The following is an 18,659-nucleotide window of genomic DNA, read 5'->3' as shown; positions in this document are numbered from 1 at the left end:
GCTTTTTTGATTTTAAAGATAAGAAAACTAAGACTTAGAAGATAAGTGGCCTTTCTTAAGTTACACACTTAGTAAGTGGCAGAGCCAGGATTCAGATTCAAACAATCTGACTCTAGATTCCATGCTTCTCAGCCACTATGACCCAAAATCTAACCAAACGAATTCTGCTGGACATGTGGAACCAAGAATGGAATATTGCTTGATTGTTTTTTTAACTCATAATGTTTTTCCTTGACTACATTGCTCCTCCAAGTAAGAATCCTGTATCACTGTATTAATTCTGGAACATTCTGCAATTACAACCTTACAATACTTCTTCACCAGTCAAAATCAGCTGATAGTTAGACAGATATATAGACACACAGTTAGCAGACAGTTAATATTTGTAAAGCTGTGCCCCAAATGGTGACCTCCTCCCAAATAGTATAATGATGTTGACAATTTGGTAATGACCCCTTCTCTAAAGTATTTCCCTATAAATACAATGAAACTATTACTAAGGATCTGTTTCCATTCCAGTCTTAAGCACAATTTTGCAGCATGACCACCTTGGAATAATTTAATCTCTAAAAACAGCAAAGACAAGAAATCAAGTTAACATTGTTTTATTATATCCCAGATCTGTAAATATTGCGTTACACATTAAATTTTTGCTTATTTTAACCTGCCATGTTTCTCTAAAAGCAAAGTAACTTCTCTGAACAGCAAAATTAAAGCTCTGTTAAAAAACGTTGCAAAATCTCACTGCATTTTAGACAGATAGTTAGCTGCTTCCTTACAAAAATAAGAAAAAAATAATTTGTACATTTACATAAAAATTCAAGAACATTCACTGGAAGAAAAATTAAAGCTTCAAAAAGATATTTTCTTTCACACTAAAATAGCATAATTTTCACCTTACACATGTAAGGAAAGAAGAATACTATATGTTATAAACGTTTACATTAAAAATAAGAAGCCCTTAAAAGGAAAATTACTCTTTAAAATGTCTAAGTCTAAAAAGCTAGATTTCAGGAGCAAATTAGAAAACAGAAAATGGAGCATCAAAGAGAAAAATTCAGACACCTGTTTAATTGAAGACATCTATCTCAGTGACCAGAGGGCCTCATTAGGAATCCAGTATTCCCCATGAATGCCGTGTTTGTCCTGCACAACCAGTTCAGGCCCGTCCTGAAAACGCTTTCAGACTCAGCAAGGAGTCAGCTCTCTTCTTGATGCCACACTCCAAATAAGCTGAGGCAGAGAAAGGGTTGGTAACACTTCACCAAACTCAAATGGCAGCTGCCACTGGCCTGCGAAAAGAGGAAAAGGAAGGGCCTGGCCTAGGACAAATTAAGAAGCAAACAATATTGCTTCAGTGTGTACCACTCATGTCCCTTTTGTGGCCTCTCTTTTTGCCCTTGAAGGCCTGGGCTTTCATGTTCCTCTCTGACTGTGCAAATACTCCACTTGGGCTTGCCCTCTCCTGGAGTTCTCGGTCCCCACCTGACCACGTGATCTTTTTCTTTCATGAATTCAAACTTCTTAGTTCCTCTATTATTTAAAAAATCCTCGTAAGAAAGCAAACCCAGAAAAAGTAATTTATACTGAAGGGTGATTGACAGCCCGGAGTATTTGCCAGCTAAGTGTCATTGACAAGGTTGGGAGAGAGATTAAAGAAAGGGGGCCTGATGGGAGGGCTGATTTCCTTGAATCACATCTATGCCTCTTTAAAACAGGGCAGTGATTAGGGAAATGACATTTTATAGTTTCCAGGCTTGGATTAGAACAGTGTAAAGGTGACAGATTTGAGGTCTTAGGACAGTCACGCCCCACTTTCGTAAGATTTACCCCACCCCAGCCCCCTTTAGCCTTTAAAATCTGACCCAGAGAACATGGTTGTTTGGCTCTAAATTTTTTTAAATGTCGATTGGTAGGAGAGACAATGAAAATGGTTGTAGAAGATTTATTTTTACCAGAATTAGGTTAAAAGAAGTTTTTAGTGTTAGCTCCAAGAAAAACATTTCATCTCTGGAAACCTGTCACTGGAAGTCAAGGAGCCCTAGCTGTGATAGCCAGTCACCAGTTTGCTCCCAGTCTGTAGATGCAGAAGGAGACTGCAAAGCAAATCTACAGTCCCACGTGATCCCTTCTTTCCTTTCCACTGAAACCAGAAAAGTTTAATTAACTGTATACAATTTTAAACAAATTACATAAATGTACATGAACTATTTCCTGACATGCTTAGTTATCATGCAGCACCTAAGAACCAAACATAAGTTCTCTATTTTTTAAATCCCGGATATTTATTATAGAACACACCACACCCCTGCCTCATTTAAAATTAAATGTTTTTCACTTTGTTTAAAATGTTGTTTTTCACTTTGTTTTAAATGTTGCATTGATTAATGATTTAACCATTAATGACTAGTGGTTATATATTTAACCATTAATGATTAATGGTTATATATTTGACCATTAATCAATAAACATTAATATGTATGTATGTGTATATATATACATATATCCAGTTCAAACTGTATTCCTATCGAACATTGCTACTTCATGAGCTAGCTCAACAAATTCTGCCTCCAAAGTAAAATAAAGAATTTTTTTTTGCAGGGTCGGGTATGGGGAGCAGGTCCCAATTCTTCATAGCTGCAAAATCTTAAAATTAATTTAGTCTTAATTATTTTTCTTTCAAACTTTTCTTCAACTAGTGGTACCTATTATTTGTTGTCTATTTTTTAAGCTGTCATTTGAAGTGAGTATATAATAATGTGCTATTAGGTTTATCATAAGATTAGATGTCAATTATTTTAAGTTTAAACGTCATTGCTTTTGGGGAATTTTGCAAGGCCTTCCAGAGGCTGTAGCATGTGAACAAATTTGAGAAGCAAATGACCAGGTGCTACTGATTTTTTAGAGCTAAAAAAATCCAACATAATTTACCATAACGATTAATATTCTACTTTTATCTAAAGCTGGAATAAGGATGGAATTTCTAGCCCAGAGAGCTGTTCTACTATAGTCAGTCAAATACAGCTTCTATTGTTGGACTAATATTTAGCCAATGTATTTATTGGAAAAATATATGCAAAGAAGAGGAGGTCCTTTATAGACCTTAATTCCAGTGCTATAGCATGAGATTTGCTGGTTGTCTATTTACTCAGCAGTAAAAGAGGCAAAATCTGTTTTAACATTTTAAACTTCCTGAAAAGATAAGTAACAAACTGTTTTAAAGTAGAAATTGGTATGTAGCATAATTCAAAAATTTTAGAAAAATTCATACATATTCATATTCATAGATATCTAGATATCTAGATATAAATTAAATCTTACAATATCCCTTTCCGAAACCTCCAGAATGTCTGACAAAGATATGTCTAATTGTAGCACTGTAACATTATTTCTTTGTGCATGTTTCTGCTAAGGCAGTAAATTTGGTTTCCAAATTATTTAAAAAGTCAAGGCCATCCTCTTCCTGTTTTTCACTGCAGCAACCTACAGAACCAGCTGGAGACCCTCTTCCTTCATAGTTATACGTAAGAACATAATCTTCAGATGGCATATGGTCTTCATCCTGATTACACAGATGCAGTTTCTGTAAAGTTTAAAAACAAGGGATTGTATTATTGTTTTAAACACACTGAAAGATAAACATAAAATTTATTTTTTATTTACCTTTTATGTTTAATTTTTAACCAGTGTGTCCTCTAATGGATTCCTACATACAAAAAATGCACATGGTTGGTCTATATCACAGCCATACTACAAAGTCAGTATATTTTACATTTCTGGTAATCCATACAAATCCAAAATTATGTATACACATTATATTTAAGTACATTTAAATTATTACTAAATTCTTACCCCTAAATTTTATATCTAGAGGTCAGGCTAGTCCACAAAACGGTGGCAATATGCATAGCGGTTAGGAATTTGAGCTTGGATAGTCAAGCAGTCCTGATTTGGAGTCATAGCTTGGCTTTACCAACTAGCTACATGACTTTGAGCAAGTTATAATACTGAACATCTTTAACTCTCAGTTTCCTCGTTTCTAAAATAGGAATACAGACAATGAGTATCTCACAGGATCATTATTAAGTGATGAAATAATAATGCATGAAAAATACCCTTATTATGTCCAGCACATAGTACATGTTCAATAAACTAAAATCACTATTATCTGCAGATATAATGTCAGTAATTACCACATTGTCTTCAGAATCAAGCTTCCGAGAGAGCCAAACCATGACAAAATAAAAAGATGCACCAAAAAGTTTCAGTGAAATTTAAAATGATCAAGATAACTCACACTGCAAAAACCTGGCCAGAATAGAGGCCAAGCATTCGGCCACATTTACCCTCGCTCTTTGTCACTGGCCTGTGTGCCAACTTGTCAAACTCGTGCACCTCTCCCCTTTCTCACCTGTGTACACATCCCCTCTCAAACCCAGCGCTTATTACCTTGGCTTACGTTAGCAAGTGCCTCTCTTCGTGACCATTTTAGCCTCACGTCCCATTACCTGACATGCACATTGGAGAACACCCCTAAGAGTGTTTCTTAAGCTTCCCTCCTCCTCAGCCTGATCTTACATGGCTACTGACTGTCTAGAAACAGAAAAGGGATTAACATTTGAATTTGATGAAAAAAATAAATATGCTGTGGACCTATGATAACCTACAGCCATGTCACAGAATGTTGCCCATCTACAGTCCATCAAAGGCTTTAGGGTTTCTGGACCAGTGTTTGTATTACAACAGCACTGGTACTCTCTGATAGAAGAAGTGAAAACTTCGTACCAGAAAGAATACTTAATTCAGTGGTCCTCTACTCAGGCTGCACGTTTGAATCACCTGAGGAGCTTAAAAAAAAAAAAAGCTAAACCAATTAGAATCGGAATCTTTCAAGGTGAAGCACAGGCATTAGTATTTTTTAAAAGCTTCCCAGGGAATTTTGATGTGCTTCCAGGAATGAAAATCCCTTATTGAACCCCCCTATCTTTCACATCCTTGCTTTCCTCTGAATTAGAAAACAGTTTATATATGCATGATGCTTTTTACATGAAAAAATAGTTCATATGAACCATATTATTTAATATTCACTCCAGAATTCTGTACAGACGCTTTCTTTTCACAGAGAGATGCAGATTTGATTTGGGGATTTTTGTGACTGTGGAGAATGAGATTTTTTCCCTATTCTTCTATATTAAAAGAGTTCATGAGATAAACACACACCTAAAAATGAAATGCAACTTTAGTGAGGGATAGTAGAATCCTCCAATTTTCATGAGATTTTAGAAATTAAGAGAAATGTGACACATGAAATAAAAACTTTTATATCAAATACTGTAACAAAATCAAAGAGCAGGGGCAAAAATAATCAGAGAGTGAGAGAGAAAGGATACATTGGAGAATCTGAAAAAGAAGTTTCTGAAAATATATATTAATCTCAATTTCCTAATGTCCTCCACTTGGACATTTAAATTTCAGGGTCAAAACACTCAAGAAAACTCACTTCACCAAGGCGGGGCTGAGTGAAATTGTACCACTCCGAGTGGTCCATCTCCACCGTGCCTCCTCTGCAGGAATCCAGGGTGTGATGATGCCCGGCCCCCTGGCACAATTCCAAGGTCTGGTTTCCTCCTTTTACCATTTCAATGGTTTCCTGCCTGCCATTTTGAACTTCTGATCCCATAGTGCCACAAAAGCCTTGGCTAGAGTTGTTGACTGTATGGGTCGTAAAGCCACTGGGAGAACACTGAAATAAGATAAAATAAGACAGTTCATATAGGGAGGAAATGGATTCCAAGTAAAGTCGCAAGAAGGCAAAGGAGACAGCTCGTTTACTCAACCTTTTATTCATTCATTCATTCAACAGACATTTATCACTTTCCAATTAGATGCAAAGATAGAGACAAGGTCCCTCAGTGGCTTCAAGAAGCTCTTACTCCAATGAGGCAGAAAAATAGACAGTTACTTTAAGAATGTGATTATGCTGATGTACAGGTGAACACAGAATGCTATAGGGACACAGAGGAAGAGCATGAAAATTCAAACTCGGAGAAAGTAAGTGGAGCAAACTGGGAAAACTCTGAGCTGAGGGATTCCTACTGAGAAATAGGAGGAAGAATGCATTATCTGTAAGAGGGTCTAGAGGCAAAGCCAAATGGGGTTCCTTGGGGGTTCCCAACTTCAGCCTGTCGAGAATGCCTACCACAGAAAGTTCAAAGAGAGAGAGGAAGCTAGAGAGGTTATAAAAGGCCAGAGGACATAAAGATCTATATGCCATGCTAAAATTTTTAGACTATCTTGAAGATTATGGGGACAAAAAGAATGGTTTTAATAACAGGCAAGGGACATATTTAAAAAAAATCATTTTAGGCAATAATGTGAAAGACAAATAAGAAGGAGACAAGTTTAGAGTCATGGATATCAGTCAGTGAAACATTATAGGTGAAAAATGATAAGGATCTAAGCCAAAGTCGAAGCAGCGATGATTAAAAGAAGAGGATGGACTCCATAGAGTGCTTACTGGTGGTTAGACGGATGAGGCAGCCAAGGGAAGGGTCAGGAGTTATTCCTATGTGTCCTGCTTGTGCAACTAGATAGATGGTATGATTCACTGAAACAGGGAGGAAGGATGCACTTGCGGGTGAGAGGAGGGTGAGCAATTCAGTTTTGGACGTGGTAAACGAGAAACCTGTGGATTTCTAAAATGAGTATATGAATATGTGGTCTGGAGCTCAGGTGAGAGATCTGAGCTGAAGTATAATTCTGGGAGTCACTTCCATGTAGGGGGGAGTTGAAGCCATGGGAATAAATTATATCACCCAGAGAAAACTGCAGACCAAAAGAAAAAAAGGCTAAGAATAGAACGACAAGAAACATCATGTTTTAAAGGGTGGATAAAGGAATTAGAGCTGTGACAGAATTGACGTGGAATAGCCACTGAGATAATACGGAACCAAAAAGCCATGACTCTCTAGCCAAGAGAGGATTACGGTAAGGAGATCAATGGTGTAGAAAAAATCCAAGTAGGGTAAGAACTGGTTCAAATAAAGTAAGCACCCATGAGAGTCAAGTAAAAAAGTGGCCAGTGGTGATCTGTGTCAAAAGAATTTCCACGGAGTGCGGAATGAACAGGAAGTAATGTCATAGAGAAATCGAGTAAAAAATATTTCTCTCAAAAAATTCAGTTTCAAAGAAAAAGAAATATGGAGGGATCTAGGGGAGGACAAAGAGTCAAGGGAATATTTTAAAATGGAAAAGACTTGATTAAACATTAACTTAATGCTGGAACTGAACACCAACCCTCCAGGCCACAGGTGAGATGTTTAGTTACAGCAATAACCTCTGCATGTCAGTTTGAATTCTAAACCATCACTTTCATGACAAGACCTCCACTATAATCAGGTGTCATTGTGTCATCTTCTTACCAATTTACTTTTTCTATCTAATATGCAGAGTCTCTATCAAAACAAAGATTTTCAAGTTCAGATAATTTACTGAATCTGAAATATATCTATAAAAGTCAAACATATTATTTTACTGCCTTTGAAAAAAATACCAGAAAAGAGAACTGAAAAGTAGCCATTTGGTGGCACTGCTACCCTACATTTTTTGCTTAGGTCGCTGCTACAGTAAAATTCTATCACACACACACACACACACACACACAAATCCTGTTTGTCAAATCTCCTTGATGGGTATAATTTTGTCATTATAAATACATATTGAGATCATATTTCTAAGCTAATAAAGGGAGAATTGAACATAAACTAAAATCAAAGCTGAATCCACAGTACTGTTTCCCATTCTCTAATCTCTGTTCCTTCCTCCAAGTTTATTCTCATAGGGCATCAACAACTCCTTCTCCATGTCAGTGATTTTCAAATTTACTTTTCCAGTCCTGATTTTTCACACAACTCCTAACCCCATCTGAATGCCTTTGACTTAAACTCAGATTCAAAACTAAAGTTACCACCTTTACTCATTGTATTAAAATGAGTTTACACATTCACCGTGAAATTTTGTTGCATTTTGTAAAAATATGCCTAAAATTATATACTGGTATAAATAACAATTTCAAGTCCTTTTGAGAAGTGTTCCTAATAGAGAACAGGTAAATAGGTGTATGTTATGGTGAAGTGGCCAATCAATGCCACCGACTCCAGCATCAAATGGCAAAGAAAAAAAATTAAGTACAGCTCAATCATTCCATTCTCAGATATAAAATAAGAGCTTACTATGAGTCAAGGACGATCATGGGGCTAAATCTATTTCCTGAATGGAGAGATAATTACAGGGTTCCATACATAGGCATGTCAAGCATAGAGGAGTCATGATTTTGCCTGATGGTGGGAAGGAAGTGAAAGAAATAGTCGATAAGAAAGGCATCGTCACCTTGAGATACAGAAAAGGCCTGATATAAAGTCACTGTCCCGGGCTACAGCTTCTGTCACATTGACTCCACTTTTTATTTTATTACTTAAAAGAAAACAATTTTATTTATACATTTAAAATATTTCTTATCCATCCCTATTTTAATTTTCCAATAACCATTATCCTAGTAGAGTTATCTCATGCTTAAATTATCAAAAGATCCTAATCCTTTATCCTCCCCATTCCTAACGTCTTCCTGTTCTTGTTGGTCACCCTACTGATTCAGTATCACACTGCTCACGTTATGCCACTTTCGTGCAGAAAGCCTTGATTGGCTCTCCCTTACCAAGAGAATAAATCCAAAATCCTTAGTGTGCCACAAAAAAGTTGCATCCCCCATCCCTCTCTTATTATATCTTCTCCCTCCAGAACCTAAGTGTCAAGCCTCTAGTCCAAAACATCATTTCTTCCATTTCAAATCAATTTATTTACTATTTGGTGAATAATCCCTAAACTTTGTCATCTCCTTTTTTATTCATTAGGCTGTTTTTCTCCATCTCTTCACTTTCAAACCCTTCGTGTTCTTTATGGTACAGAGTAATCTGTACCTCTTCCACCAGGCCTTTCTGGTTGATATCCAGACATCATGAATATACTTATGTATCATCAGTATCTTTGAACTCCACCAGTGTCCTATCATATTGGGGCTAATAGTTTACTGTCACATTCCTATTTATTTTTCAATTTCTCAAGAATGAATTGAAATCTTTTCGAGGGAAGAACATGCCTTGTAATAATTTTTTACATACTTCCCGCAGAACAAGAAGCATAGTGCCAAGCACCTCAGAGGTCCCAAGAAATATGTAAGAAAAGAAAGTGGCAGTATTGTTCCAATCTGCCCCCCCAAACACACACTTTTTTGTAAACATATATCTTTTTGATATTTTTAGTTTATCTTGAGAACTTTCAGCAAGTTCTTCCTATTATAAATGGTCAAAGAGTTAGATAAACAAACAATATCTGAAAATATACATTGTAGAGAGCAGTCAAAAAGATTCTTCTTATAATAAATTCACAACATCAAATAATAAGTTTTAAACCATAACACTAGAGAGTAGAAAAAAGATAACTAAAACAATACATCTGGTTTAATAAATGCCCTATAAAAATATTTGAATATTGACAGATAACATATTTATGTCTACAGAATCTGATCAAATGAAAAATAGAAATTAACTCCTAAATTCTGAAATAACTTCATGAGGATGAGTTAAAGAAATTGTGGGAACTACTCAGAGATAAATAGCCGTATAAAAAAATTAATAAAATAAAATTCAAAAATTCAAAAGGAAAAATTACTTACCACTTTATCATCTCCAGGTGCTTCTGTGTTTGAGATGATTAAGTTTTGCTGTGCCACATCTTCAGGAAAACTTTTTTTATTTCTGGCACTAACAAGTCCACATACTACAGTTAGCAATATAGCTGAGTTAAAAACAAAAACAAAAATGTTTAACATGCACACAATAAAATACTCATCTTTTATTTCTTATTACCTAAGGTGCACAGGAGGAAAACAAGTCACTGAGCATGGTGTCCCACAAATTACCCTGGCCCTTCTAAATGAACAGGCCATGATTTAGCTTAGATTTTAACATTTAAAGCGATTATATGTATATTTTGATACACATATCTTCAAGAGTTTGGATTCCACCCATCATTTAAGTATTTTGAATCATGAATTTTTAAAAAATCAATGACTTTTTTTTTTTTTCTTTTTTTTTTGCGGTACGCGGGCCTCTCACCGCTGCAGCCTCTCCTGTTGCAGAGCACAGGCTCCGTGGGCCATGGCTCACGGGCCCAGCCGCTCCACGGCACGTGGGATCCCCCCGGACTGGGGCACGAACCTGTGTCCCCTGCATCGGCAGGCGGACTCTCAACCACTGTGCCACCAGGGAAGCCCCAATGACATTTTTTAAGACAAAGACTTTAAAGAGATTTACTGATTCCCAAAAGAATGGTTTGCCAATATGAAAAGATAACAAAGCAGACTCTTCTTCCCAGAATAGATTTATCTCCGAGTATCTTAATTAAACTTACTTTGTATTTTGCCTATTCAGAATTTTCATTCTGCATCATAATTGTGGGAGGTTGAAATATATGATAATAAAGCTAAGAGCAACAACAACTCTTTACAATGTTCTACAAGCCCCTATACCAAGGATTGCCAACCTACGGCCCCAAATCCAGCCCACCATGTTTTGTATGACTCATGAGCTGTGGGTTTTATATGTTTAAATGACTGAAAAAAATCAAAAGAATAATAGTTTATTACACGGGAAAATTATATGAAATTCAAATTTTAGTGTCCATAAATAAAGTTCTAATGGAACACAGCCATGCCTGCGGTTTAAATGTTTTCTATGGCTGCTCTCTCGCTACAAGGGCAGATTTGATTGGTTACAAATGAAACCATATGGCCTGCAAAGTTTAAAATATATACTATCTTGCCCTTCACAGAAAAAGTGTACCAACCCTTGCCAACTGTGTGTGGCCCCTTGTTACCTTTCTGGTTCCACTTCCTACACTCCTCTTCCCTCATCCTCTCTCTACTCTCAGGCCACACTGGTCTCCCTGCCTTCCTTGATTTCTCAAGCATTCCCTCACCTTAGGGCCTTTGAACTGACTTTCTCCTCTGACTGAAAGCTCTTCCTTAAGTATTCTTGGCTGACTCTTTCACCTTTTCCAAAAACCATCAATGATAACCTTCTCAGTTAGGCTGGCCCAACCATCTATTGAGAATTACTATCACTAGCACCCATCCCCCGCACTCACCCACACACACTTTACAGCACCAGAGACCCTAATTATCTGGCTCTATTTTTTTCCTCCACAGCATTTAATTTATTTATTACTTTACTGTCACAGGGAAGACTTTGTTTTGGCTTGTTTGCTTTTGTCTGCTTTGTTCATTGATGAATCCCAAGCACCTAGACAGTTCTGGTATATAGTAGATGTTCAATATATATATATTTTTTTCAGTTGATAAAAAATAATAAACACTTATTAGAACTGTACCATGCACTGTTTTAAGCTCTTCACATGCATTAACTCAATGAACCTCCGGTGCTACCCCATAAAATAACCTACTACAATTATCCCTTTTTACAGATGAGGAAACTGAAGCCCAGTGAAGTAACTTGCCCCAGGTCACATGTCTTACAAATAATAGAGCTAGGGTCCAAACCCAGACAGTCTGGTTCCAGAGTCTTACTCTTAACCACTAGTCCTATCACAGAATAAAGGAACAACAGCTAAAATAAGCTGAAGGATTGAATGGAAATGAAAAGAGAAGAAAAAATACGGCACCATTGGGAACTACATAACTGGTTAGGAGGAGGTTAATAGAATTTAATCAACCTGGTAGGATACACCCAAGAAGAGATATTGCTGTGATTTGAACACCTCCCATAAGTCTGTAGCTGAAATGAAAATGACATGACACGAAAGTGGCTTTTAGTGGACTTGCATATGGCAGAAGTTTTAGATTGTTTGATTTAGCCTTAAAAGGGGTAGTATGAGGACCAAGAAATAAAAGCTATACATTGACAGGTTTGGCAAAATCTAAGGCATTTTCAACAGTTCTGTCCAAGAATGAAATCTTTGATCTCAAAAAGGATTTTGCTTCTTCTCACAGAAAATATTCACTCAGAACTCAGAAAATAATACAAAAAGAATTTGTGAAGGGGACTCACACCTGACAGATAGCTGGACAAGATTTCTTTTCAAAGACCTTTTCCTGCACTCAGATATTTATTTTATATTTCAAAGTCAGGTAAGTAAAAGGACTTACAGAAAAGCAATGCTATACCCAGAAGTATCGCAAGGATCGCCCATGTGCCAAGTATCGCTCCTGCAGCCATGCGACATTGATCTGGGTAAGTACAATCACAGAGGTTCACTCTCAAGGTTTTTGTTGCAGATTGACCTTCTACATCTTTTACGGTAATGGAAATAGAATATTCTTGAAATTTGGCATTTTTCCGATATGAAAGACGGGCAGCTGTATCTGAAAGAAAAGAATGATATTTTTAATGAACATTGATTCCTCCTCTAACATCTGTTCCACCACACCTATTTTTAAAGACACTATTCTCAAGGAACCACCTTCCATGTGAAAATGGATAAAAAAAATGACGATCTTCAACCTTTTCAGGCACTAATATCACCAGATGTATGTTGCCCACTGTAACTTTTTAGAAGAGAGGCTTAAAGAAATAATTTGGCATTGGAGTGACCCAGCAGCCTTTCAGCAATATTTAGTATTCTCTTATTTCCTCCCTTATCTACAAGCTAATGATTGGCTCTTGACATACACTCCAAGCATTTCTCTAAAGTACCAGTTTATGGTACGCATAAAAAATTAACACCAACAGTTACACACAAGAGATGTCTTAAGTTCATATTTTCTTATCCATTTATCTTCTGGTACCTGTCCACTGTCTTTATGTATAAGGTAATTTCTCAAAGGGCAACTGACCCTTGGTATTTAACACCTTCCCTGTGGAAGTAATCTCAATACCAGAAAACTAATTAACATCACCCAGGCTAGGTATAAGGCTTACATAAACACAGACATATCTATATCCTAACAATACAAGTTTTTACGAACAGCGATATTTCCCCAATGAACTTGCTACCTTATTTCAATGACTTTATTATCAACTGACCAAAAGCTCCACACACTTTCAATGGCAACTGCAATCTTTTGGGTTTTTCAATAAGTGAAATGACAGAATACCATAATGCACCTCCTGGAAGTGATCTGTAATTTCTAAGCCTTTCTTAAATGCATGGTTAGAGCTGTTGAGAACTTCAAAGATTTCTGGCTACACCTCAGACACAAAGCTCCCCAGAGGAATGTGAATTACCACTAAGGTTTATTTGGAACTTTTCAGGATTATATTGTGTTTAAAGTAAAATCCTTCAAATCTCTCTCGTCCCTCAAGACCATAGGCTTATTCATTACCTCAAGACCAAGAGCCATATTCATGTCCATTCACTCGTACTAGTGCAGCAGCCTCTGACTTTCCCTGCTACTCAACTCTGCACTCTTCAAACTGGCCTCCTAACCGTTATCAATGTCACTGTTTTTAAGACATAAACCTGGTACAGCATTGCCTTACTTGTACACTCTCAATGCGTACCTGCTGTCACCAACCATACAAAGGTCAGCCTCCTCAGCTAGTACATAAGGCCCTTCATCACCACTCCCGCCAAATCTCTCGGCATTCCTACTGAAACCTTCTAAACTCTAACAACCCTGATTTACTTATTGCCCTAGTATTTTCCTGATTTCATGCATATTTGTTTATCAATTATTGATTAAACAAACATTTATTAAGCAGTTAGTGTCTACCAAGCACTGGGCTAGGTGCTGGAAATACACAGATGGGTTACAAATGTTCTGAGAAAGTCATGTATTAGAGCAGAAAGGTAAACAAATAAGAATACAACACGTAGATTACATGTAGATACAACAGGTAGACAGTAGGTGCTCCATAAATATTATGAATTAATATCAAGCTAAGAAGTGGGAAGGAGGTAGTCTAGGCAGAAGGAACAGCATATGCAAAAGCTGAATTGCATGAAAGAGCACAGCATAGCAACAAAACAGCAGGGAACTATGGCTATAACATAGAAAACTGTACACCTCAGAAACCACTACTGTAGCAGTCTGCACTGCAGGCTTCAGTGCCAGGCCTCTGTCCACAGCCCACCATGTTTCCTTCCAGAATGTTATAGAGTGCTTATCCCACATACCCAGACCCCTCATTTCCAGAGTCTGCTTACACTAAAATTTAAGCCTCCCACCTTCTGTTCTTTCCTCATCGCACAGTAGTTACTTCAAAAACACAGCAAGAACAGTTTGTTTTAATGATAAGTTGCTCAATATTTTAACAAGGATTTTTTGTCTTTGTTGTAAATGTAAATTCTGCCTTCATAAAAATTATGATTTTGTTTCATTTTATGTACAATGTAAAACACAGGTCCCACACAATGTGTGCAAAAGTTACTTCTAAAATATGTTCATGAGAATCCATTTTACATTATGCGTCACGTGAGTAAAGCACTAAATCCATTCTCACTTATTTCAGAGCATATAAATCATTATTTTTGATGAAATACCATTAACTTTGGCAAGGGTCCATAGTCTGTTGATTTCTGGAGAAGGTTTTGCCAAGCTGAAGTCAAATGGAGCGCCGTGCATGGGCTCGTCAGGATCAACGGCTGAAATGTCAACATGTTCCATCTTTGGTTTGCAAATTACTAGATAATTTTGAAGTATTTCTGGCGGATTATCATTCTCATCTACAATTTTAACTTCAATGGTTCCAGTACATGATCTACTATCTAGGAAGAAAGGAAAAAAGTTTAGTGTAGTTCATAGACTTTTATAGTTTCTTAAGAAAAATAATCAACTAGATTCTACATAGGATGTATGGGTTTTTTTTTTTAAATAAACTCTGATCATTAGAGAAAATGGTAAATAAGAAGGTAGATGGATAAATGAAACCTGTAGATCACCTAAAATGAGTATGCTGTTGATAGTATCAGATATAACTGGCCATAAAACTTCTACCAGAATTATTACCAAAAAGTAAAACCAAATGTCTGAATTTCAAACTCTCTATTTCCTTGGGTTTCGTTTGGTCCAGATGTTAAGGAACAGTAAAGTGACTACAGAAAAGTTACTCTAATCCTGGTACACATTTAAACCACTTAGGGAGATTTTAAAAAATATACGATGCTCAGGCTCCCCAACCAGGGATTCTGATTCAGTTGGTCTGAGGTAGTGTCTACACCTTGATATTTTTTCAAATGTCCCAAATTATTTTAATACGTAGCCAGGGTTGAGAAACTCTGGGTTACTTTAAGGAACAGAATTCAAGGAAAGAATTATTTTGACTTAATAGTCAGCTGAGCTATTTAACAGCTCAATTTAAAATGATGTAAAGAGATCTAGAAGAGTCTGGTGAGACCATTTCATCTACTCCTAGACTTAAGTTTCATCTCTGTCCTCTGACATAGAGATCTATAGGCATTTAAGATGCTGCCATGCTAGGGATATAAAGATAAATAAGGCATGGTTTCATGTCACCAAGCAGTTTCACCTTGTTTGATGATTAAGATAAATAGAAACAATCTTTAAAGTAATTTCTAAGAATTCTGTATACTTAGCACAAGGATAATTCTGCACAAGAATAAATGAAGTTTATTCTCTAATTCTTTTATAACATACCAGATGAAAGCTGGTGTCTTACCTTTATCTATTGCCAGGACTGTAACATTATACAAGGCACTTCTGGGAGTTACAGCCTCCCTGTCTAAGATTTTGGAAGTTTCGAGTGAGCCCGTAATTTCATTAATGGTGAGCCACCCTTTTGGGTCATGCAATAATTTGTACCTGTTAATAAAAAGTAAAAATAGTTTTTAGCACTATAAAATGTATTAAAATATATTACTGTCTCATTATTACAAATACATAATTAGTATGTGGTTATAGATTTCTTTGTACCTTAAACCACTGCTACTTTTAGTGTCAGGGTCATATGCCTTATATCCATCGATCTTTGAACCCACTGGGGAGTTTTCTTTAATCTGTACACATTGGACTGCAGGTCTGCATTCAGGCCCTTCGTCCTGATCCTTCACATTAACTGTGACCATGGCTCTGTTCATGTTTGCCATTCTGAGTGTCACATCTCCAGTAAATGGAGCTTCATTGCCTACTCCAATTTCCAGGATCACTTGACGGATTTCTTCATAATTCAGTGGCTTTAAAAAAAGGACAAGTATATGAACATCAGTGTAAAATACATTAGCTATTTTAAATAGCAAGTGATCTTTTGTCGATATGAACAGTGCTACATAAATTCTGTGCTCTCACTTAGCCAATATTGACTTTTATCCTTTGCTAAAGAGAGAGGTGATTCTTCACTAAGCCTTTAGCAAGAGTGGTCAGAAAGTTTCTGCAGGTGGTTTTATGGAGTTGTGGAAAGCAATTCCTAAAATATTTTTATAGCTCATTCTTACTAAGGAAAATTATTCTGAACCTGAAGATAATGCAAAAACATGACCGTGTTCTTCTGGCCTTATTTAGAAGACCGGCCTAAGGGTCATCTGACTCTCGGAGAAGGTTCAACTTACTATTTACCACCGATGAGGGCCCAGACATTTTACAGCTCTTATAAAACTAGATGTTGACTTAAAGCTGAAATGGTGCAGTGATTTTATTTTTTCTCTGATAGAAATGGTATTTCAAATGCATGTTTTAATTGTCCTCTAAGGCATATAACTAAGCAATCTTTATTTCAGCTTTTCCTTTTATCAAAATCCATACAGCTTCTCATTTCTTCTAGGAAGCTGCTTTGGCTTTTTGCTGAGTCCCTCACTGATAAGTTAAGTAAACTTTTTACCGATGCTAACTATTTTTATGAAAATTTTATTTTTGACAATTTGAGAATTATACTTTGGCATTGTTTGTAGTTTATCCAATGAAACTCTCACAGTGAAGAATGCAGAGGGGTAAGAAAAATATAATGTGCTATTGGCACTATTATTATCGTCATCCCCATTTTAGAGAGCAGGAAAGTGAAGAAGAGGAAATAAACTGGGTTTCTCAAAGCCAAAAGAAACTCATTCAAGCTGGAGTTTCAAGCCAGGTAGTCTGGTATGAGTCCATTTTCCTAACCACCACACTATAATCCTTCTGCTTAATTGACTCACCAGCCTCTAAAATCTTCTAAATCAATTCTTTGGTTACAATTGATTTTTATACAGCAAACAAGCCAAATCCATAAAACAGTATTTTACACTGTACTGAAAAGCTAACGCACTTTTTCTTTCATTCTCTTTCTGCTTATCAAAATAATCACTGGCTGAACATTGAACAAAATCAAAACTGATGAGTGAAATTTTGGGTTTAAGCCTTTCTCCACATCTCCACTTCTAGGCAGTATCAAGCTGAGATACTAATACCACAAGTCCAATAAGAAGTCAAGAAAAGTTCTGAATCTTAGAATCTACAAAATGTATGTGAAATTCTTTTTGATTCTTTTATTAATATCCCAGAAACTGGAGCGCCAAGAGAGAAAAGGATTAATATCTGTTTATTTGCCGCTAATGAACACTACCTCACAAATTGCTCGTATTGCTATGATCAGGCTGAGTCTGCTAGCAATGAGAAATGGATGGAAATTTAGAAAACAGCTGCTGCCCTAGAAGAGGTGCAGTTATTCAATCTAGAGTTACTTGCTAAAAGCCCTAGAGATTTTTAATGCAATCTTTTAAGGCTTAAACTGGATATTGCTGTAGTAGCTTAAAACTCTGCAAGATTTAGAAATCTGATAGGATGAAATCAATGATTAATGAAAAAATATGAATTCTCTTCAACCATAGGATACCTTCTTGTTTCATCAACTGAAAAAAAATTGTCCAAAAATATCCCATATCTGCACTAAGATGCTAACAATTCCCTAGAAAATGTATTGTTGTGAAGATGGATGTGAGGACTTTCTACGTTGAGAATGACCAAGAACTGTCTTCCTCACTCAAGCTCTGATGCACTGCTGCTGTTGCTGAAATGCAGAGAAAATACTAAGATGGAAAGATTACCCAGGACACCCAGCTAAAGACTGAATTAGCTCATACTCTACAGTTTCAAAAAAGTTATCTATTATGGAAAATTATAACACTATTCCCAAGAACATGATGTGACTTCTAAAAATATAATACTAATATCCTATAGTTTACCAAGTGCTCTCATTTTCATTATCATATTTGAACAGCTACTAGGAAGGCAGAGAGAAATATTATTTATATTTTACAGATAATACAGAGGCTAATTTTCCAAGATCACAGAGCTATGCAAAGCAATTTAACACAGGGCTTAAGAGCAGATAACCTGGAATCAAAGAAACATAGATTCAAATCCTCTCTCTACTACATCTGAGCTGTGTCACTTTGGGTAGGTTTCTTAATGTCTCTGAGACTAAGTTTTCTCTTCTGTACAATTGTTATAAGAATGACATTTAACATTAGCGCACACAGTAAGTGCTGCTTTACACTACAGGACAATTTTCTTTCTTTTTCTGGGTAAGGAATATAAAACCAAGAGTCCTTCCCAAAAGAGCCTTTTCTGCCCTTATAACCTGGACCCTAGAATGTAACAGTACTACCAAAAATACAACATATAAAACAAAGAATATGTTCATTCAGTGCTGTTTGAT

At 36.4% G+C, this 18,659-nt stretch overlaps 1 protein-coding gene across 2 annotated transcripts in view; it reads right to left on the bottom strand.

The window, feature by feature from the left end:
* Nucleotides 1–2,512: 2,512 nt before the first annotated feature.
* LOC115863557 (desmocollin-3) overlaps nucleotides 2,513–18,659 on the bottom strand; it is a 38,883-nt gene continuing 22,736 nt past the window's right edge. The window contains exons 10-16 of one of the 2 annotated variants that reach the window (XM_030876460.2): nucleotides 15,947–16,206; nucleotides 15,693–15,835; nucleotides 14,557–14,781; nucleotides 12,221–12,436; nucleotides 9,731–9,852; nucleotides 5,501–5,743; nucleotides 2,513–3,583 (exon numbers count right to left, since the gene is read on the bottom strand). In XM_030876460.2, the coding sequence (XP_030732320.1) occupies nucleotides 3,386–3,583; nucleotides 5,501–5,743; nucleotides 9,731–9,852; nucleotides 12,221–12,436; nucleotides 14,557–14,781; nucleotides 15,693–15,835; nucleotides 15,947–16,206 (1,407 nt within the window). In that variant the 3' untranslated portion in view covers nucleotides 2,513–3,385. Of the gene's footprint in view, nucleotides 3,584–3,679; nucleotides 3,707–5,500; nucleotides 5,744–9,730; nucleotides 9,853–12,220; nucleotides 12,437–14,556; nucleotides 14,782–15,692; nucleotides 15,836–15,946; nucleotides 16,207–18,659 lie in introns of those variants that run through there. The other variant, XM_060310353.1, reaches the window with a different exon arrangement.

The sequence above is a fragment of the Globicephala melas genome, chromosome 13 (assembly GCF_963455315.2).
Source record: "Globicephala melas chromosome 13, mGloMel1.2, whole genome shotgun sequence".
NCBI classification, from domain to species: domain Eukaryota; kingdom Metazoa; phylum Chordata; class Mammalia; order Artiodactyla; family Delphinidae; genus Globicephala; species Globicephala melas.
This window is presented reverse-complemented; position numbering and strand designations above follow the sequence as displayed.